Here is a 20,995-nt window from a genome sequence, read left to right as displayed (position 1 = left end):
TGTTCATTTATTTCTTTTTATTTTGTTAGTTAATGGGAAGATTACTCTGGTGCACACCCCATCATTGTAGGTGGAGCTAAGGCACCTTTAACGATAGTTGCCACCTGCCATTAAACAAGAAGAAGAAGAAGAAGAAGACCGGTTTGCATTCCGCAGTCAAACCAACGAAGAAGAAGGAAACCTCCGTCACATGTCCTTCAGTGCACTGGAAGGAGCTTCACGTTGAACCCGTTAAATCTCTTCACCAGGTCAGAATCCAGCAGCTCGGTTCCGAGTCACAGTCCGTCTGTTGCCCGTCGGTCAGAGTCAAAGCAGCCACGTTCACGACTAAACGGGAAAACCACCGACACTAAGCCAATGCTAGCTAGCGCTAGCCGTTAGCTAATGATTGCGTTTCATCCTCTTTATTATTCTGCACCAGACTCCATTCATTAAAACCTCGTTTTAATCCGACAAGTCCGATGATCAGCTGTTCAGGTGTAACACGTGACCGTGGAGCAGCAGGGAATGTTTACGTGTCTCTTTTTTGAACGGGGTCTGGTTGTCTCCTGTGGTTTTCTTGCAGACTGAGGATCTGAATCATGGCGGTCCAGGTGTCCGAGTCCGACCAGGTCAAACAGGTAACTGCAGAATTAATTCATTAACACGTTACATTATCGTTGTGAGTAGTATAACCGGGTGGAAGAAGGTGGATTTGTGTTCTTCAGTGTTTCTCGCCTCCATTAAATGAGAAGATGGAGCAGGAAACAATAAAGTTGTGAATTGTAAAAGTGTCACATTTGTGAATGGAGTCTGGTGTGGATGACGGACGTGTCTTGTGTCCCAGTTTAAGGAGTTTCTGGGGACGTACAACAAGGTGACTGAGAACTGCTTCATGGACTGTGTCAAAGATTTCACCAACAGGGAGGTGAAGCCAGAGGAGGTGAGCAGACATGCAACAACACAAGTCACTGTCACACTAAATACAATTCCCACGAGCCTCAGCTGATGAACTGATCAGAATCCAACAGTTTCTACAGAAGTGAAGTTTTAAGCTTCAATAACCAAACATGAAGCTCTGGGATTGGCTGTATGTGAGAGAAATGCATGCTGGGACGTTGTTTTAACCACCAACATGATGAAAATAATGTGTTTGTGGTTTCAGTCCAGCTGCTCCGAGTCATGTCTACAGAAGTATCTAAAGATGACTCAGCGAATCTCGATGCGGTTTCAGGAGTACCACATCCAGCAGAATGAGGCTCTGGCTGCTAAAGCCGGACTGCTGGGACCCCGCTGATCTGGTCTGACCCAGACTGAACCGGTCTGATGTGGACTTATGACTCCAGCAGGCTGGTCCTGGTCTAGCGGGCCCAGGATCATCATGTGGGATGAACAAAGACCTGAACTGTTTTAGTTGTTAAACTGAAGCTCCGCCCCCAACCAGGATCAGCTGTTCTGTCCCAAAGCATCATGGGAGGTTTCTTTAACTGTGGATTTGTCCTTTTAATTTTTGTTTTTCATTTTTCAGTTTTATCTTGATGGAAAATATTTTTGTTCTTCATGTCTGGAAATAAAATCTGATGTTGATATTTGGGTTTTCCTGAAGTCTTTAACGTTTTAACGTATTCAGTAAATATAAATGTTAAATAAATCCTCCAGCTGGCGAGCAGCAACTAAAGAGGGCTAACAGGAGTGACCTTTTAACTGGAGCTACTGTATGCTAAGCTAAACTAGCTGACTACTTAACATCACTACTCTTTAAATGAAATGACTACATCACTGCGGTCCCTTTTAAATAATGACTATCCCACTACTGTCCCTTTAAATAATGAAGACAATCTCACTATTGTCTCTTTAAACAATGAAGACAACCCCACTGTCTCTTTAAATAATGAAGACAACCTCCCTACTGTCCCTTTAAATGAAGACAACCTCACTACTGTCCCTTTAAATGAAGATGACAACCTCCCTACTGTCCCTTTAAATGAAGATGACAACCTCCCTACTGTCCCTTTAAATAATGAAGACAACCTCCCTACTGTCCCTTTAAATGAAGACAACCTCACTACTGTCCCTTTAAATGAAGATGACAACCTCCCTACTGTCCCTTTAAATGAAGATGACAACCTCCCTACTGTCCCTTTAAATAATGAAGACAACTTCACTACTGTCCCTTTAAATGAAGACAACCTCACTACTGTCCCTTTAAATGAAGATGACAACCTCCCTACTGTCCCTTTAAATAATGAAGACAACTTCACTACTGTACCTTTAAATGAAGATGACAACCTCCCTACTGTCCCTTTAAATGAAGATGACAACCTCCCTACTGTCCCTTTAAATAATGAAGACAACTTCACTACTGTCCCTTTAAATGAAGACAACCTCACTACTGTCCCTTTAAATGAAGATGACAACCTCCCTACTGTCCCTTTAAATAATGAAGACAACTTCACTACTGTACCTTTAAATGAAGATGACAACCTCCCTACTGTCCCTTTAAATGAAGACAACCTCACTACTGTCCCTTTAAAAGATGACAACCTCCCTACTGTCCCTTTAAATAAAGATGACAACCTCCCTACTGTCCCTTTAAATAAAGAAGACCACCTCAGACCTCGGTCTAAGTCCACCTGAGTTTTGAGGTTAATACATCAGAGAGCAGCAGAGACGAGGAGGAGCACCTGAATGTCTGGTCTGGTCTGGTATCAGGACATGGCACACATATTTAAAAACTTTATTAGAAACAGAGAGCTGTTTATTGTCCACACAGTTCCAACATAGCTTCCGTCTTCAACAGGAAGTGTGCGTTTGTATTTACAGTTGTTGCTCTCGAACCACCGCTAACAAAAAGCACATAGAAAAAACCCACGCGTCATAATACAACAGTACAAACAGCTGCTCTTAAAAAATCTTATAAATCATTCTTTACAGCGTGGAAAACTTCTCTTACAGGCGGTTCTACCTCCAGCTCTATTTACAACCGAGACGATCAGAAGCAGCCGTCTGTCGGAGGAGACCACAGAAGAAGAGACCACAGAAGAAGAGACCACAGAAGAGCAACGAAGGAGGAGGACTGCAGCGGCGAGGTCACAACTGAATGTACGGAAGATCAAATCTGCCAAACTGATGACACGTACAATGACGGAATAATAAGAAATAAGAAGTAGTTACAATTTAGAGACAATTATCAGGTACATGTCATAATTTAAATTAACTAAATCAAAATTAGAAATTGTATCAAAATTTTTATAAAAAAAATTCAGTTACTAATTTAAACTTTTATATGTAAGATGTCAAAATCTGAAATGTAAATTACGAGTCTAAACAATTAAATCTAACTTTAATTTAATGTTTACATCCATGTGTCATTTTGTAATCAAATTTAATACATTTAATGATTTCATCTAAATTGCGAGACTAAATTAAAGCAATATTTTCACATTAAATAACATCAAATGTAATAATAAAATGTCCCAAACTGAATTACAAAAGGATGAAATATGGACTTCAAAATAATAAAACAATCCTATAAACTGACTCAAACTTGTATAAGGACATTTGGAAGAATTACTAAATATTTTTCCATTAATTTCTCATTATTATTTCCATCATTCCATCAGTTTATTTTTGACAGAAATCATCTTCCATACAAGCACTAACTGAATAAATAAGATTAATTTCAATTATTTTACACAAAAACAAAACAGTTCATCTCTACAAATTATTTCATTTTCTCTCTGGCTGTGATGTCAGAAACGTAACATCTGATTGTTTGTTGTTTTTACCAAAAATAAAAGCTCTGATTTTATTTTATTTTTTTAAAAACATTCACAGCAGGAAGTCAAGAAACATTTTTTTCAGTTTTCCTTAAAAAAATAAAATAAAATAAAAAATTTAGTCAAAAAAGAAAATGTTCATGAGCTGCTTCAGAAAATCAAACCAGTGACCTTCGACCCCCAAAAAAACCTGTTACTTTATTTTGAAATCAGGACACGCTGAGCAGAACCAGTAAGGATGCACTGCAGCAAGAAGGAAGGAAGCAAGGAAGCAAGGAAGGAAGGAAAGGAGCAAGGACGTGTTCTGTGGCAACTGAACAGACGGCTGATTTTTCTCTCCTCAAACAGGAAGTCAGTCCACAGGTGAGGGAGCGGGGCTACAGTCAGGTAGAAGTCCCTCCCCCTTCTCACCTGGAGGGAGTTTTTTTTTTTTTAGCCGTTTTTCCCATCATGCCCTCAGAGCTGGCTGAGTGGGTGGAGTCTGTGATTGGAAATGGGCGGGGCCTGCTGGGCGTGTCATCACCTGCACTCCACGGCGACTGTGTTCTGATTGGGCGAGGCCGAGGATGGACTCATACCTGTGTCCGAGGACCCCGAGGAGGTGGACGCTGTCGTGTTCGACACTGAGGGAACCAAACACACATCAGAGACAGGAAACGGGATCTGATGGACTGAATCTCCCAGCATGCTCTGCATCGCCTACCTTCTCTCTCCTTCTTTTTTAGTCTCTTCCTCCGTCTGTCGATGGACGCCACCTCCGACTTCAGGGTCATGTAGTACTTCCTGATCTCCTGCAGCTTCTCCTGCAAGAAGGAGATCCTCTCCGTGCTGGACATGTTGTCCAATTGGTCTGAAGACAGGAGGTCTCGGAGTATTAATACAAGTACTACACATAGTACACATATTTACCATCAGTAGTACTGTCCAACTGGTCTGATGACCAGGTCTCAGAGTATTAATACAAGTACTACACACACATATACTATCAGTAGTACTGTCCAACTGGTCTGCGGACGGAGGTATTAAAACAAAAATATATATTCTAACATGGTATAAATCTATAAAGGTAGTATAAATATATAAGGTACTATACATATATTTATAACATGGTAAAAATATAATAATAAATATATATAAAGGCAGTTGAAGTAGATAAAGGCAGTAGAAGTTTATCGTAGAAGTATAAAAGGCAGTAGAAGTATAAAAGGCAGTAGAAGTATATAAATGCAGTAGAAGTACCGAGCTGGAAGGTCCACTTGTACATCCTCTGAGGGGAGAAGCTGTGTTTGTCTTTACTGTGGGACGACGGAGACGACAGACAACGAGACTTCTGGGACTTCTGGGACAGAGACAGACGGGACTGGTCCTCACTGTCACTGCTATGACCTGGGGGGGGGGGGGAGGGGTTATTATTATTATTATCATCATCATCATCATCATCATCATCAGCAGCAGCAGCATCACACACAGCTCACCAGCTCCATTCTTCTCCACCTTCCCAGGTGTGCCAAGTCGTTTCTGGTTGCGTTTCTGTCTCTTCGCCGTCGGGCTCAAGTTGCAGTCCATCACTCGCTTCTGACCTGGTGGGGGTCAAAGGTCACACGGTAAGTCACAACGACCACCAACCAATCAACACACAGGATGAGAGGACGCTTCGTCCAGGTCTCACCTCTGTCCTTGGTCTCCTGCAGGGACAGCAGGGAGGTGGAGGAGGAGGCGCTGCCATCACACCCGGGGCTGGAGTCTCCCTCCTGCTCGCCCCCCGCTGCTCCTCGCTCCTCCTCCTCCTCCTCCACACTCCGGGCCTGGTGGACGTCCTCAGGGCAGGAGGCGGAGCCTGGAGCAGTGGTTGGCAGGAAGGGCCTGAGCGGAGGCTGGTGGAGGAGCAGGGTGTGGGAGGAGGGGGGCAGTGCAGCGTGGAGGACGCTCGGCAGCGGGGGCGGGGCCAGCTGTGGCGGGGCCAGCTGTGGCTCCCTCATCATCAGAAGGAGGTGCTCTGGGGCAGTGCCTGGCTTCTCCTTCTCCTCTGGGTCATCCAGGTCTACCTCGTGGCAGACCAGAGACTCGGGGCCGATCTGTGGCTCCGCCTCCTCAGCGGGGGCAGGGACCGGGGACTCAGAGGCTGGCGGCCCAGCATGCACCTCCTGCTCCTTGGTGGCTGCAGCCGCCAGACACTCAAGTGACGCCTCCCCTGGCTTCAACTCCAGAGGGCAGGGCCAGGCCTCCTTCATCAGGACCTCCCTCCTCCCCGACTCCCCCCTGCGGAGAGGGGAGGAGAGGGGTTTGGGTGAAGCTCCAGCAGCCGTCTTGGACGGGGCGGGGAGTGTTTTGGGGGAAGCGGCCTCCTCCTGCCTCCTGTTGGGGCGGAGCTTCTTGTCTGCTGCTCGCTGCTCTGCTGCTTTACGTTTCAATGAGGAGCTGCTCCTCTCCTCCTCCTCCTCCTCCTCAGTGGCTGAGTCGGTGTCGGAGTCGTTGGGGGGAGACCCAGGGGGGAGGCGCTGGGTGGGTAGGCAGTGGAGGACCACCATGGGCTCGTCCTGTCTCTTCAGGACGCTGCGAGGAGGAGACGCCATGTGGGCGGGGCTGGCAGCAGGGGAGGTGCAGAGGGGAATGGTGGGAGGAGCCTCAGAGCCCGCATCCCTGAGGAGGACCCTACGACCTTTGACCCTGGGGGAAGACAGAGGAGTGGACCTGCTGTCCTCCTCCTCCACAGGGGTCGGCTGAGGGGAGGACGCCTGCTCCTCAAGGGACACCTTGCTGGGCGGAGGAGATGCCTGGTTGCCAGGCGGAGGAGACGTCTTGTTGCCAGGAGGAGGAGACGCCTGGTTGCCGGGCGGAGCAGGCGCCTGGTTGCCGGGCGGAGCAGGTGACTGGTTGCCGGGCGGTGGAGACGACTGGATGCCGGGCGGTGGAGACGACTGGTTGCCGGGCGGTGGAGACGACTGGTTGCCGGGCGGTGGAGACGACTGGTTGCCGGGCGGTGGAGACGACTGGTTGCCCGGCGATGGAGACGACCGGTTGCCCGGCGATGGAGATGACCGGTTGCCGGGCGGAGGAGGCGCATGGTTGCCGGTCAGAGGAGGGGCGTGGTTGCCGGGCGGAGGAGGGGCGTGGTTGCCGGGCGGAGGAGGGGCGTGGCTGCCGGGCGGAGGAGGGGCGTGGTTGCCGGGCGGAGGAGGCGCATGGTTGCCGGGCAGAGGAGGCGGGTGGTTGCCAAGCTGAGGAGATGCCTGGTTGCTGGGAAGAGGAGGCACCTGGTTGCTGGGCGGAGGAGGCGCTTGATTGCTGGGTGGAGGAGGCGCCTGGTTGCTGGGTGGAGGAGGCGCCTGGTTGCTGGGTGGAGGAGGCGCCTGGTTGCCGGGTGGAGGAGGCTTCCTGCTGGGGGATGTCCTGTCCAGTACTTCCTGTCCAGGACACCTATGCGCCGTCTCTTGGACAGACACCGACCCCTTGTCCAGGTGAACCAACAACATGGCAGCTTCTACTACAGGGTCCTCCCCCTGCTCCGCCTCTTCCTTCTCCGATTGGCTCAGGAGTTTGTCCGTTTTCTCCTGAGGCATGCTGGGACACGGCAGTGCCATGGCAACAGAATCGTCGTTGGCAGTCGTCTTGGCAACCTCACTCGTCTCCTCCTTCAGTAACTTCTCCCGGCACGGCGAGGCTTCGGGCCTCCCTCGCCACGGTGCAGGCTTTTTATCAGGTGGGTCTTCTGATTCGCTGTCCTCTGATGAGTTCCCAGAATCCTCTGCAGGAAGACAGGAAGTAGCGGATTGGTTAAGTTGAACTGAAACTGGAAGAGCAACAGGAAACAGGAAGTGCTCTCACCGTTGGACGCTCTGTCGGAGTCGTAAACGCCGGACGTCCTCCTGGTGCGGCGGCGAGGAGTGTCTGGGGGAAGGAGTAACCATCAGAGACACAAACATCAGACAAGGGGACACACAGACGGGTGACAGTGAAGGGGGTCTGCAGGTCTAAGGGGGTCTGCAGGTCTAAGGGAGTCTGCAGGTCTAAGGGAGTCTGCAGGTCTCTTACTGTCTCCGTTGGCCATGCTGGGCGGGGTCTTGCCGTTGGACCGCCCCTCGCTGTTCGGCGTCGTGGAGACGCTGCCTCCCGCAGCGACGGTGGGCGGAGTCCTAATCTGAGGACGACCTCGCCTCGCTCCCGGAGGCTTCAGCATCGAAGGCGGCTTCTCCTCGTCCCGCTCCGTCTCGTCTTTGTTCTGTCGACAACAACAACAGCAGCCACAACAACAACGTCAACGTCTAAACTAACCCACGTTCCTGTCCAACTAGCCTACAACAACAGCTACATGACCTCAGGAAGTGACATCAGTGGGTCACATGACCTCAGGCAGCTCACCTTCACCTTCTTCCTCCGTCTCTTCTTGGTCCCTTTCTCCACGGGCCAGATGATGCGGTCGGCCTTCACCCACTCGTCATACCTGAGGATCAGACACACTTGTGTGAGGACAGACCCCGCCCCCTTTTAAAGGGCAGCTTGTTTAGAGAAACACATGAGAACCCACCTGACGTTCCAGCCGTAGTAGTGGACCAGGTAGAACTGTTCTCCGTTGTCCACGTCCGTCTTCTTGATGTGGGCCTCGTAGATCTTCTGGGTCTTTCCTCTGCCGTACTTCACACGGACCTTTGTCCCCGTCACAGAGTCCCCATCCTCCTCCTCCTCCTCCCCGGGTCTACGATAGGAGCTCACATTAGTCCAGAGACCAGACCAGTCCAGCGCAGAGACAGAACAGAGACCAGTCCAGAAACCAGACCAGAACAGAATTAAATAAAGCTGAATCCCAGTCTCACCCTTCTCTTCTTCTCATCTCCTCGTCCTCCTCCTCTTCTTCTTCCTCCTCCTCCTCCTCCTCCTCCTCCTCATCGTCGTCTTCCTCCTCCTCCTCCTCCTCCTCCTCAGAGCCCCTCTCCGAGTCGTCCAGTCTTCTGTTACTGCGTCTCCTAATCACCTCCCTCTGCTCCTCACCATCATCCCCTCCTCCCTGGTCTGGTCTTGAGGGAGACTCCCGGTCCTTCAGCTGACTCCTCCTCCCCTACAACACACAGACTCATTATACAGAGAAGAAGGAGAAGGAGAAGAAGAAGGTGAAGGAGGAGAAATTAAAAGGCATCTCACCCTCGGGGACGACTGTCTCTCCTTCACCTCCTTCTCACTCTCACTCTCCGACTCCTCCTCCCTCTTGTCATCAACAGGCTCCGTTTCATCTTCTGGCAGAGAGGAGGGTTCCTGAAGCTCCGCCCCCATCAGCTTCCGGTTGGTGGCTGCGGTGGGAGGGCGGGGGTTGTTGTGGTGGATGGTCCTGAAGGTGATGGAGGCGGAGCGGCAGTACTCCTCAAAACCGTAAAGGTACCTGAGGACACAAACAGCACTGTCAACACAGACCAGGGGGCTGAGGGGGACCAGGGGGACCAGGTGGACCAGAAGCTCTTACTTCTTGTAGGCCGTCTTGACGTTGTAGGATGCAGCAGAGTTCAGGACTGGAATCCCCAGATCTATGTAGACCTGCTTCCACACAGTCCCAGACTCGATCTGCAACACACCACAACACACCACACCACACCGTTACTTCGGCTGAACAGGAAGTGACATCACAGGACTTCAGCTTCATCCTCACGCATGAGTTTCAGAGCTGATGACGGTGTCGTCATGGAAACACAGCTGCGGCAGCTGTGGGCCAATCACATGAGACCTCCTCACCTTGTGGCAGCCTCCCTGGTGGAAGACCAGTCTGAAGAGCTTGAAGAGGTTCAGGTCTTTGTAGCCCAGCACTGGAGGCTTGTTGATGGGAGTCCCTGATGGACAGACGGACCGGATCAATATGTGAAACTATTGATTTTTAATGGTGCTTTCTATCAAACTAATATCTTGATCAGTGAAATCGTTAAGACAGCCTGTCTTACCTCTGTCCTCCATGAACTTGTAAAGCTGCTGCAGGAAGTGGTCTCTCTCTTCTGGATCTGGTTCCTCCTCCTCCGGCTGGACAGACAGACAGACAGACAGACAGACAGGTCAACATCTGATTCTGGTCTACAGACACGGACTCTGTTGGGTAGCAAGTCCAGTTAGCTGGTTTAGTCCAGTTAGCTGGTTTAGTCCGGTTAGCTGGTTTAGTCTGGTTAGCAGTTTAGTCCAGTTAGCCGGTTTAGTCCGGTCAGCTGGTTTAGCCCGCTTAGCTGGTTTAGTCCGGTTAGCTGGTTTAGCCCGGTTAGCTGTATGAATGTGTGGATTAGCTGAAGGAAACATGAAAAAACTGAAGGGAGATTCAGGCCCTGCCCACTGATTCAGAATGAAATCATGTGATCAGTGTTAGAGGAATGATCAACAGTGACCACGGTCAGATCAATACGTCACACAGATGTGTTTGTGTGAGTACCTGAACTGTTAACGGAAGAACTGTTGAATGTTCAGCATTTTCAAAATAAAGTCACTCTCTCACCTCCTCCTTCATACGCTTCTTCTTCTTCTTCTCCTCCTCCTCTTCCAACTCCTCCTCACTCTCCTTCTCTTCATCATCACTGGACGACGAGTCCAAGATCTGACTCATGTCCATCTTCCATGCATCTGGGACCTCCCTGGTCCTCAGGAACATCTGGGCCGCTTCAAAACCTTTCCTGCTGGAGAACTCCGTTCTGGTGGAGCTGACGGGGGTGAAGGTGTGGACGTGTCTCCTGGCCACCGTGTAGCTGGAGGATGACAGGAAACAGCTCAGACACAGCTGATTGCTTTCTGATCGGAGGAGGAAAAGGAGGAGGAGGAGAAGGAGAAAGAAGAAGAAAAAGAAGACAAAGACGAAGAAGAAGAAAGAAGACTAAGAAGAAGAAACTCACAACTTTGAGTCACTGAAGGCTCTGACCAGACACTGATCCTTCTTCACCACCAGCTCCTCGTTACAGCTGGGAGACACCACCTGCACAGGATAAAGGACTGATCGTAAAGAATCGGCCTGCTTCCAACCGCAATTAGGAACCTTTCCACGACGACAAGCGATGCAACATAGAGGCCCCACCTCATTTTGGCATAATGTGACACAAGCCCATGCAAAGTCAATGAGATCCATCAACGGAAAGGTGTAATGTGAACGCGTCCTAAGTCAGACAGTGAGTGAGTGAGTGAGTGAGTGAGTGAGTGAGTGAGTGAGTGAGTGAGTGAGTAAGTGAGTTTACCAGAGCCAGGTACCAGCTGGATTCCTCGTCACTCTCAACGCTGCAGATCTTCCCCAGCAGCTCATCGTTCAGCCTCCTCCTGTCATCCTCCTCGTCCTCACTGGACGAAGACTCGTTCTCCTCATCAGCCCTGAGACAGACAGACAGACAGACAGACTCAGTATTCCAGCTCACATCAAACAGGAAGTGGTGTGGTTTTATTATCTGTATGAATGTAAATAAAGATCTTATCGTTTGTTCTTGTGTATTAATATGTATGCTCCATGTTTTTTTTTTGTGCGTGTTGATGGTTGTAAATAAAAGTCAAAAGTTAAAGGAGCCTCACACAGCCTGAGAAGAGCGCCGGCCGCCGCGGTTCGACTTCTTGCCGATGACCGGAGTGCCGAAGTGTTCGGGGTTGGTGAGCGGCAGCTGGTCCAGGGTCTGTGGGGGCAACGAGGACAGGATGTCAGCGGGGGTTTAGTGGTGGAAGGATATAGAAGGATCCGTCTGTCTGTGAGAGACTACCTGTCTGTCTGTGAGAGACTTACCTCACTCTCAGCAAAATGTCTCTCTCCCTTCAGACACAGAGACGTCCGACGAAGAGTCTTTTCATCTCCATCATCAAACACTGAAACACACACATGGGGGGCATTAGCCCAGGAGGTAGAGCGGGTTGGCTGGTAACCGCAAGATTGCCGGTTCGATCCCCGGCTCCTCCTAGCTGAGTGCCTGGCGTCCCTGAGCAAGACGCCTCACCCTAATTGCTCCTGACGAGCTGGCTGTCGCCCTGCATGGTTGACTCCACCGTCGGTGTGTGAATGTGTGTGTGAATGGGTCAATGTCAGCCAACAGTTTAAAGCGCTTTGGATAAAAGTGCTATATAAATGAGGACCATTTCACAAACGCACACACTTCAGTTACCTGAGTACCTTTAGTCTCTCTCCTGTCCAGCCAATCAGAGAAGGGTCGACAGGTCTACTGACACTTTCATGACATTAAAGTGTTTATTAACTCATCTGTTAGCATCTTCAGCCACGTTAGCTCGTAATCCATCAGCCTGCAGTTAAACTGGCAGCAGATTGGTCAGACAGCCAAGAGAAGTTGTGACATCACCAGCTTATTGAGTGCCCCCCCCCCAGGTTACCAGTCAGCCACAGCAGCAGAGGCTAAATGTCCCAAAGGGGTCTGGGTCTTCCTGCGGTACTGGACTCTGGAGCAATCAGCAGGCAGAGACTCACCCACAGTGTAAAGGCTGGCGTCTGTCAGCTTGCTGATGACGGCCTCGCTGGACAAACCCTCGTTGGTCTTCACCTCCACCGTGGAGCCCACCTGAAAGACACGTGTCTTCTATTAATCAACATTCAGGTGTGATTACATCAGGAGATAAACTCATCTTTGCCCTCGTCTTACCCTCAGGTGACCTTTGACCTGGTCGTCCTGCACCACCTGGGATGTACTCTCCCCTTTCAGATTCACCTGGAGACAGAGAGATACATGGGATCAGATCCGAGCTACACCTACCTAGTAGTAGCCACACCTACACCTAATGGTAGCTACACCTAGTAGTAGTAGCCACACCTACACCTAGTGGTAGCTACACCTGCTCCTAGCAGTAGCCACACCTGCCCCTAGCGGTAGCTAGCAGCTGGAGAGTGAGTTTGCTTACTAGTTGAGCTTTCGCTGAATCTCGACAATCATAGCGTAGCATCAGCTGACTCTGAACAGGGTCTAAACAGTCCCAGAGACTGTCTGTGGTCCAAACAACAAGGTCTGTCCTGTATTTATATCTAGATGCCCTTATTTGGAGTGTTGATTGAACAGCTACAATGTTTGCATAGCCTAGCACACATCAACCAGACTCCATTCAGGAAACCAGCATTTTAAAAGTAGTTATCTTGTGGTCTTGCAGGCAGACCTTACAAAGCATGACTTCACACTTCTTACTCATCACCATCATTATAGAGTTATTTCAGCATCCTTTTCATCTGGTTATTGATATTAAATCACAGATAAATACTTTATTCTGGTTCCTCCAGCTGTGGTGAACCAGCCCACGTGGGTCTTGCTAGATCCAGTGGATCCAGCTTGGTGAAATCAAACATAGCGTGAGGTTAAATTTGCTTTGTGTTTGGAGTGAACTCCGCATAAGTCTCGTAATAAATGAGTGAGCTCATAGAGACGCCAACAGTCCTGAAGGTGCGGACCTGGATCACTAGAATCTGGAAGCAGTTTCACTGACTGAACATGTCGGACGTTCAACACACCACTGTGTTCTTTTAAATAAAGGTCTTGTCCAAGTCTAGTTTCTCTGCTGAGGAGTTTGGGCCTGGTCTCTGTGGTCTTACCTTCACCTTCACCATACGTTTAACAGTCTTGATCTTGGCCTCACAGAAGGCTCCCCTGTATTTAGCACTGACATCTGTCCCCACGGTCAGGTAGGGAGGCTCGTCTGCTGCCTGAAACACACACATCACTAACATCAGTATCATCACTAACATCAATTTCATCAGTAACATCACTATCATCACAAACATAATCAACATCAGTACCATCACTAACATCAGTAATATATCCAACATCAGTATCACTAACATCACTATCAGTATCTCACTAACATCAGTAGCATCACTATCATCACATCAGTATCATTACTAACATCACAACTGACAAGTTCAACTTGAAACCCAGTCTGACAGTTTAACTAAACCCAATCCGACAGTTTAACTAAACCCAGTCTGAAGGTCGCAGCTTGAAATAGTTCCAGTTTCTTTCCCAGATAGTTTCAACATTCCTCTGCTGGACATTGAAGGACACTTTTAACACGTCTCACAAACGTAGATGGCTACCAGGTAAGTGGCAAGCTTTGGTTTAGGGCTCCCGTCATTTAGAATTGTCCCAGCAGAGGGGACCTGGTCCTAACAGGAGGATCCGATCATGATGGTTTCATTCTCTATCATTCTTCCAGGTCTATAAAGCATCAGAGTCGTGAAGATGAACCAGACCTAAGATGGTGATTATTATAAGACATTGGGTTCACTGAATGTTGCTCTTTAAGAAGCTAAATAATCAACAAATGATCGATCAGGTGATTTCTAATAGATTAATAAATGACCACGTCAGGCCTGCAGAGTAGGGGGATCTGTGTAGGACCATCACTGTAAAAACCGATAGAAATAAGAGATCAACTGGACCGTGGTGAGACCCCAGTCCACGACCACCAGAGCCCAGTTTAGACCTCCAGCCCCCCCCCCCCCCCCCCCCAGACCGGGATCCCCCTCAGACCGGAACCCGCTTGTGCCGCAGGTCAAACACTCACCTTCATCTTCGCGGCTGTGTGGGGGAGTCCAGCTCGGAAGGTCGTAGGTTTCTGAAAGACATATAGAAGACCGGGGTTGTGGTTTAAAGTGGGTCCCGGTTGTTTTTAACACAATGCTAAGCTAACAGCTAGCCCCGGACTTGTGTTAGCTCAGACCTCCTCCCCCGGCTCAGACCTCCTTCCCCGGCTCGGTCTCCTCCCTCCTCCTCCTCCCTGCCCAGAATATGTGGCACAAACACCGCACACGAACTTAGCTGTTCACTTTGACCGGGACCTGGATCCGCCGGTTCTGACCGGTCCCAGGGTTAAATACCGGCGAGTCCTGAGGGGGGGACGCGGAGCCGGATCGGGGACTCAGAGTCGCGTCCCCCTTCCCGCTCCGCTCCTCTGAGTCACGTCGCCATCACAGCAGCTCGCCATGTCAGCTCGGCTAGCTCGGCTAACTTTACCCCCCCCCCCCCCCTCCTTTCCCGGAGAAGACGCCTGCTAGCAGCCAGCTGCTGGGCGCAAACACCCGGTAGATAGATAACCGATCCCCGGCACGAACAAAGTCCAACACGACGTGTGTTTGAACGGAGGACGAAGCCGCTTGTTCGAGCTCCGGAGCTAACTGTAGCTAGTTGTGCTAACTAGCGGATGAACTAGCTCGTCTGTGGATCCCACGGAGGTTTAAACGGTAACAGACCGCGGAGTCGGCCGGCGGCGGCGTTAGCTCCCCGGTCTCGACCTCAACTTAAGTTCGCATCAAGCCGAACCGGAACCCGAGTGACATTTGACGGGAACAACTGTTGTGTGTTTATTTATTTAATATGTGGCGGCTCCACAAAGCTTCACATTTCTTCACTGCAAAAACAAGCCGAGCTCCGCCGCTGCCATTCAGCGCTCCGTGGCTCGCGACAGTCGCGGCTCGCTGCGAGCCTCTCTGGCGACATCCAGCCGGCGCCTACCCCTCCGGTCTACCGGGAGTTCTAACCGTTACGAGTTCTAGTTCGGTTCGGGACACAACAGAAATGTTTTTATACTCACATTCTCGGCCGCAACTGCTTCCCCTCTCGCTCGGGTTGCAAAGCGATACACGAACAACAAGCTGTTGAGCCCCGAGCTCTGTTTCCCGACACGCGATTGGCTGCGGTCACAGCGGTGGTCGCAGCGGCCAAATTTGATTGGTTGAATGATTTCTCGATTTCAATAGGACATACCTCTTCTGGCTTCGCCATTAGTCGATACGAACGAGGCGCCACGAGGGAAATGACGGCATATGCTGGGCGGCTGTCCAATCAGAGGGGAGTTCAAAAGAAAAACCCGCCACTTCAGACAGCAATTGGTCTCGCGCGTTTTGTTCCCAGGAACGGCGCGTCACTATTGGCTGAGCGAGATTCCTTGTCTGTGCCGACACCGTAGGAAGCCTCGCCCCGATACGTGGTGGACAGCTACACACCAAACTCTATTCAAAAATCCGAGGAGTTAATAAAACCCGGTTTAACGTCACGGCGGTGTACGTGCTACAAAAACACTTAACATATCCGGAAGACTATGATCATTTCTTACATATCTGTTCACAAATCATCAGTTAACTCAAACCAGATCTCGACAGCTAGACCGGTTCTCGTGGTCTACCACTGCGTTCCTACGCAAACGCTCTTGGAACGGAGGGACCGGAAAGAGGGCTCAGATAGCGTACACAAGGGGAGTTGGTATCTGAACCCGCCCTGGTTGCTGGGTGACAGGTATGCCGACAGTTGGAGGGGCCTATGGGACCCCGATAGAGGGTCCACCTCTGGTCCAGGCTCGTCAGGAACGCGCCGCTGGCCGTCGGGAACCTTCAGTGGGAACTTTTCTCAACGAAGTTTGGAGATGCCGTTTCCGCGAGACAATGTCACAGCCCAGGGGCCGGGTTGAACCAGGATCCACTCAACATTCGGTAGACTCCGGTCCGATTAGGACCAACACGCGTTTTCAGGGACAATCGGGGAAACAGACGGCGGTTTTATTCGGTGGTTTGTGGCGCCGTTTGTAACGAGCCGGAGTGGGCGGGGTTTATGCCATTACGTAACAGGAAGACTGACGGCAAAGCCATAACATGTCACGTTCCTGTCTGCCAGGTGAGGGTCTGATCTGGATCCATGCTGTCCAACTCATAATAATAATAATAATAACAATAATAATAATAATGATAATAATCATCATAAATGTTGCTGATGTGCAGAAACACATTCAAATATAAAGCTGTTATAGGAGGTGTTCATCCCGTTTTTAACTTCTTTTCATATTTTAGTAACTTCTTTCAAGTACCTCAGTAGTATGCGAGTACATGTACTGGGTGGTTTTTACAGTTGATCAGCTGTCAGACAGGAAAACAAACAAACTTTCTTCTTCTTCTTTTATTAACAACAACAGGAACGTTCATGAATATAAAACAGAAAGATAATGTGAAGTCTACATGTTGTCTTCATCAGAGTCGTCCTCCTCCTCCAGAGAGTCCTGCAACACAACGCAGGTCAGAGTGTGTGTGTGTGTGTGTGTGTGTGTGTGTCTGTGTGTCTGTGTCTCACCTTGGCGTATTTCTCAGCTTCCTCTCTGACGTCTTTGGGGACCAGCTCGTGTCGTCCGTTTGTGACTGAGGAAGAGAACAGAGTGTACTGTTTTTCTTCTTCATCATAATCATTATCATCATCACCATCATCATCATCTTCAGACAGACAGGTGAGCAGAGCTGCGCAGCGACTTCATTAAACAGGAAGTCAACAGCGGGTTGGGGTCTGGCGGAGGTCTGGGTGTAGGTCTGGGAAAAGGTCTGGATATAGGTCCAGGGAGGTCTGGGTCTAGGTCCGGGGGAAAGGTCTGGAGGAGGTCTGGGTGTAGGTCCGCGGAAAGGTCTGGGTGTAGGTCTGGAGGAGGTCTAGATGAGGGCTGGGTGTAGGTGTTTATTATTTTTTACTTAATTAAATAAAACAAATGTTCCATTTAATCGTTTTTGGAGGAAAATTAATGAGATTATATAGAGGATGAATCAATAGTGGATTAATTAAGGATTAGAGGGGTGTGGGTGTGTGTGTGTGTGTGTGTGTGTGTGTGGTTAGGGTTAGGGGATTGGTCAGGCAGCCAAGAGGAAGTAACATCACAGGAGTTCAGTCCAGTGAGCTAAACCTGTGTAACTCATCAGCTTGCCAACATTCAAAGTGATAGACTGTATTGATCAGTTTGATCGGTGAAACATTGACTGATGGGAGAGAGAAGCAGAGCCCTGATTGGTCGACGCCTCACCTTTTCCCACCCAACTGAGCTCCAACTCAAAGGCTTTGTCCTTCACCTCATCATGGACGATGTAGATGCTGGAAGACACAAGGACGCCGTCACAGACACATTACAAGTACTTTATACGTGTACAAGTACCTCATGCTACCTCTAGAACCTCTATCTAATGAGACATATTTACACTAAACACTGCTAGAGTCTCTATCTTGCACTTGGATGACATCATCACTCTCCTATCCAACTCAAACACATCACTCCGTCTCTGTTCCTGAGCTCCAGTGTTTAGTAAAGTTTAGTTTGGATATCAACTCACATCTTAGCGACTTCTTTGACGAGTTCCCGACACGTCATATCCTTCATCTGAGAAAGTCAAAGAGAACAACGCTGTCATGTGATCAACGGCAGGAGAATATTGATCATCGTCTGATTAATTGATTGATTGACACTCACCTGCAGTTTTTCAATCTCTGTCTTGGCAGCTTGTTTTGCTTTTCCGATGGCACAACCCCAGTAACCCTGGAGACACGGACACGGACTGTTACTGGGACAAAGCTGCTGGAGGTGTGTGCGTGTGTGTGTGTGTGTGTGTGCGTGCGTGCGCGTGTCTCACATGCGAGATACCAGATGGGTCGACCATGTAGAGTTGGGGACCGTCATCTTTATCATACGAGCCCAGAATGAAACTGCAGAGACAACAACAACAACGTCAACATCAGCCCCTTTTCTTCCGCCCCGTCGTCAGTCTAAACACTACACCGTAAACAAAGTTCTATCGAAATCATCCAGTTGGCAGCATATTTTGACTCATCTTTCCGCCATTACAGCAGAATAGTCTGTCTAAAAGGGGCTATTATCAACAACACCATCGTTGTTGTCAACAACACCATCGTCAACAAGAAAGAAAGGCAGTAAAAAGGGGCAGAGCCTCACCTGGAGCCGAAGGGCCGCACAGCGCTGTACAGCGTGTAGGCATGGACGTACATGGCCACGCGGTCTGAAAGGTGCTGCAACAACAGGAAACAGCGTTAGCCCAGCATCATTAGCTTAGCATCACTCACCCGACGACGGTAACCAAGCAGAGACACACCTTCAGCGGGATGTCGTGTCCGTAGTTGGACCTGAAACTGGACGCTTCCTCCCTTGCAACCTCAGACAGGGACCGGGCGTCAGCCAACAGGCCCGCCACCGCCTGGACAGAGAGACAGACAGGTCAGAGACAGAGTCAGCCAGGTCAGAGACAGAGTCGGACAGGTCAGAGACAGAGTCGGACAGGTCAGAGACAGGAGTGTGTGGTTACCATGCCGACGTGTCTGTCTACGTTGAAGATGCGTTTGTTGGAGCCCTGCTCGTACAGTTTGGACAGAACCAGCTTCTCCACCCCGAACACCACGCCATCTAGGCAACGGATCGCTATGGCTGTGCTACACACACACAGACAGAAACACACAGACACACACACAATCAGCTAGAAGATCCACTAGATGGCAGCAGAACAGGGGAGGAGGAGATAAGGAGAGGGAGAGGAGGAGGAGAACAGCAGAGGGATAGGAGGAGAAGGAGAGAGGAGGAGGAAGGGGAGAGGAGAAGGAGGGGGAGAGAACAGGAGAGGGGAGAGGGGGGGTTGAGGAGCACTGCATCATGTTGAGCCTCCTCTTACACCTGCACATGCAGGATTGGGTTACTATGGTTACGTGCACAAACTCTCCCTCACAATGGTCCTGGTAATAAAACGGTCTAGATGCAGACCTGGTCCTGATAGCAGACCTGGTCTCGGTAGCAGCCTCAGTAGCAGACTCATGTGTTTAAATTACAATATTTAACCATTTATGTCTCTTTATTATGTTCTGAAGAAAAATACTATAAATCTCTCAAGTTTATGGCAGAACCCCAATGTAATGTCAGTCAAGTGATTGGCCACCTGCGTCATGTGACTGTGTCTCTCCTCAGGTTAACTTACCTGCTGTTCTCTACAGCCTTCATGGCGTACTCCACCTGGAAGACCCGTCCATCCGGAGAGAAGGTGGAGGCCGACAGGTCGTACTGCAGGGGACAGACAGGCAGGCAGGCAGGCAGGCAGACAGACAGACAGACAGACAGACAGACAGACAGACAGACAGACAGCAACATGTCAGAGTGGTTTAAGATCCCATCTGAACTGATAAAGTATCAGGAAGCCATCTATTGATCCACACACCGCTCCAGGCAGGAAGCCCGTCAAAACACAGTCACGTGCTCCGAAGTCGTCATCAGCGTTTACATTAATTCATTTGCAGATCAAAACACAAAACAACCGTAGTGACCGTCCAACCGGATCGTTCGCCAGACTCCAGTGAAAGGTTACATCTAAATACGGGACATATAGCGGGTGTAGTTAACGTGGCGTCTGGGCAGGTCCTCCAGCTCCAACGTTGATTTTTAGATTAATTCAGTCTGTTCGGAGGATCAAATTAAGACCGATTGAACCAAAACGCTCAACATGGTTCAGAGAAGGTGTCAGCGATCGTATTCATGGGACGAACCTCTGAAGACATGCAAGAAAAGATCAATATGGCTTTTTGTAAAGGGAGTCTGGAAGCTAACTTCCTGGAGCTAACCGTTGATAGACGCTGCTTATTTATTACTATTATTATTATTTTTATGCGACAACGATACCGACGGATGTTTTGTTATCTAGTCTTTAAATATGCACAGCAAACAGATTCAATTCACATTTAAAAGGCTTTACTTTCAATTTCGCTTCATCGTCAGCTAGCAGGCCTCGTCGTGAGTCAGCAGGCTAACACGCTAGCTAGCTGCTAGCTAGCGAGGTGCCGGTTATTGTTAACGGTTTCCGGTATGAATGCGGATTGTTTCCAGTAAACACGGTTTAAAATATGCCAGACTCAGTGAGACCGGAGTCCGGCAGAGAAGGACTCACCCCGGTCCCGATGGAGCTCATCTTCACTCAAAGTTTTGATTCCGTGAACAGCTTTCAGCTCGCGCTCCTGCTCCGCATTACACTGTCACACTCTAATGGGCTCACATGCGAGCTTCCGGCCAGCCCTCCACAATAAAAGCCTGAGTGACGATTCTGGAGGAAATTATTGTATTTCCCGATTCTGGAGGAAATTATTGTATTTCCCGTTGAGAAGTGCACAAATAATGACGTCAGATCAAAGCCAGGGTCTAGAAGGACAGAGCTACATGCTTCCTTCTCATACACAGCTGATTACAGACCTGAGGTCAGGTAGGTTGAGGTCCCGTGTTTATCATTTATTTATTTTATAAAAAGGAATGAAAGCTTGGGGGGTCCGAGTGGACGGACAAATGGACTGATTTCCCCCCCACGGTAAAAGTGGGCGAGTCCAAAGTAATGTTTTTAAAAGTGGGTGGGTCCAATGTAATGCATTTTTAAGTGGGTTGTCCAAAGTAATGATTTTTTTCCTTTAAAGTGGGCGGATCCAAAGAAATGCTATTTTAAGTGGGCGGGACTTATCCCACCCTCATACAACAGGTCGACC

The 20,995-nt window shown here is 49.4% G+C and overlaps 3 protein-coding genes across 3 annotated transcripts; 1 reads left to right on the top strand and 2 right to left on the bottom strand.

Annotated features, from left to right (window-relative positions):
* The first annotated feature begins 143 nt into the window (after positions 1–143).
* On the top strand, positions 144–1,566 carry timm9 (translocase of inner mitochondrial membrane 9 homolog). Its single transcript, XM_084013079.1, has 4 exons — positions 144–248; positions 566–620; positions 827–922; positions 1,145–1,566. Exons 2-4 carry the CDS (start codon positions 582–584, stop codon positions 1,274–1,276), a joined length of 267 nt encoding a protein of 88 aa, XP_083869205.1. The 5' UTR covers positions 144–248; positions 566–581; the 3' UTR covers positions 1,277–1,566.
* A 2,630-nt stretch (positions 1,567–4,196) lies between these two features.
* Positions 4,197–16,216, bottom strand: arid4a (AT-rich interactive domain 4A). Its single transcript, XM_084013017.1, has 24 exons — positions 15,267–16,216; positions 14,241–14,291; positions 13,270–13,380; positions 12,335–12,400; positions 12,163–12,253; positions 11,473–11,552; positions 11,268–11,365; positions 10,943–11,072; positions 10,607–10,686; positions 10,216–10,462; positions 9,680–9,755; positions 9,477–9,571; positions 9,211–9,308; positions 8,895–9,129; positions 8,570–8,811; positions 8,284–8,451; positions 8,118–8,199; positions 7,791–7,977; positions 7,584–7,646; positions 5,428–7,503; positions 5,234–5,338; positions 4,998–5,144; positions 4,462–4,608; positions 4,197–4,381 (listed from the first exon to the last, which is right to left on the bottom strand). The coding sequence occupies exons 2-24, from the start codon at positions 14,244–14,246 to the stop codon at positions 4,278–4,280; spliced, it is 4,734 nt and encodes a 1,577-aa protein (XP_083869143.1). The 5' UTR covers positions 14,247–14,291; positions 15,267–16,216; the 3' UTR covers positions 4,197–4,277.
* Positions 16,217–16,606: 390 nt separating this feature from the next.
* psma3 (proteasome 20S subunit alpha 3) lies at positions 16,607–20,560 on the bottom strand. Its single transcript, XM_084013072.1, has 11 exons — positions 20,413–20,560; positions 19,453–19,535; positions 18,793–18,916; positions 18,583–18,684; positions 18,426–18,499; positions 18,106–18,178; positions 17,946–18,011; positions 17,809–17,855; positions 17,505–17,572; positions 16,793–16,857; positions 16,607–16,721 (listed from the first exon to the last, which is right to left on the bottom strand). Exons 1-11 carry the CDS (start codon positions 20,431–20,433, stop codon positions 16,677–16,679), a joined length of 768 nt encoding a protein of 255 aa, XP_083869198.1. The 5' UTR covers positions 20,434–20,560; the 3' UTR covers positions 16,607–16,676.
* Positions 20,561–20,995: the final 435 nt, after the last annotated feature.

The sequence above is a fragment of the Eutrigla gurnardus genome (assembly GCF_963514095.1).
Source record: "Eutrigla gurnardus genome assembly, chromosome: 7".
NCBI classification, from domain to species: domain Eukaryota; kingdom Metazoa; phylum Chordata; class Actinopteri; order Perciformes; family Triglidae; genus Eutrigla; species Eutrigla gurnardus.
This window is presented reverse-complemented; position numbering and strand designations above follow the sequence as displayed.

Excerpts from the sequence above, each read along its gene's own strand:
- timm9 (XM_084013079.1), top strand. The coding sequence starts at position 582 with ATGGCGGTCCAGGTGTCCGAGTCCGACCAGGTCAAACAG. Across the intron at positions 621-826 it reads AGTCCGACCAGGTCAAACAG|TTTAAGGAGTTTCTGGGGAC; the intron begins GTAACTGCAGAA and ends CTTGTGTCCCAG. Across the intron at positions 923-1,144 it reads GGGAGGTGAAGCCAGAGGAG|TCCAGCTGCTCCGAGTCATG; the intron begins GTGAGCAGACAT and ends TTGTGGTTTCAG.
- arid4a (XM_084013017.1), bottom strand. Across the intron at positions 8,452-8,569 it reads GAGATGAGAAGAAGAGAAGG|ACCCGGGGAGGAGGAGGAGG; the intron begins GTGAGACTGGGA and ends CTCCTATCGTAG. Across the intron at positions 7,504-7,583 it reads CTCCGACAGAGCGTCCAACG|AGGATTCTGGGAACTCATCA; the intron begins GTGAGAGCACTT and ends GTCTTCCTGCAG.
- psma3 (XM_084013072.1), bottom strand. The coding sequence starts at position 20,433 with ATGAGCTCCATCGGGACCGGG. Across the intron at positions 18,500-18,582 it reads GACACGACATCCCGCTGAAG|CACCTTTCAGACCGCGTGGC; the intron begins GTGTGTCTCTGC and ends CTGTTGTTGCAG. Across the intron at positions 18,179-18,425 it reads GTGCGGCCCTTCGGCTCCAG|TTTCATTCTGGGCTCGTATG; the intron begins GTGAGGCTCTGC and ends TTGTCTCTGCAG.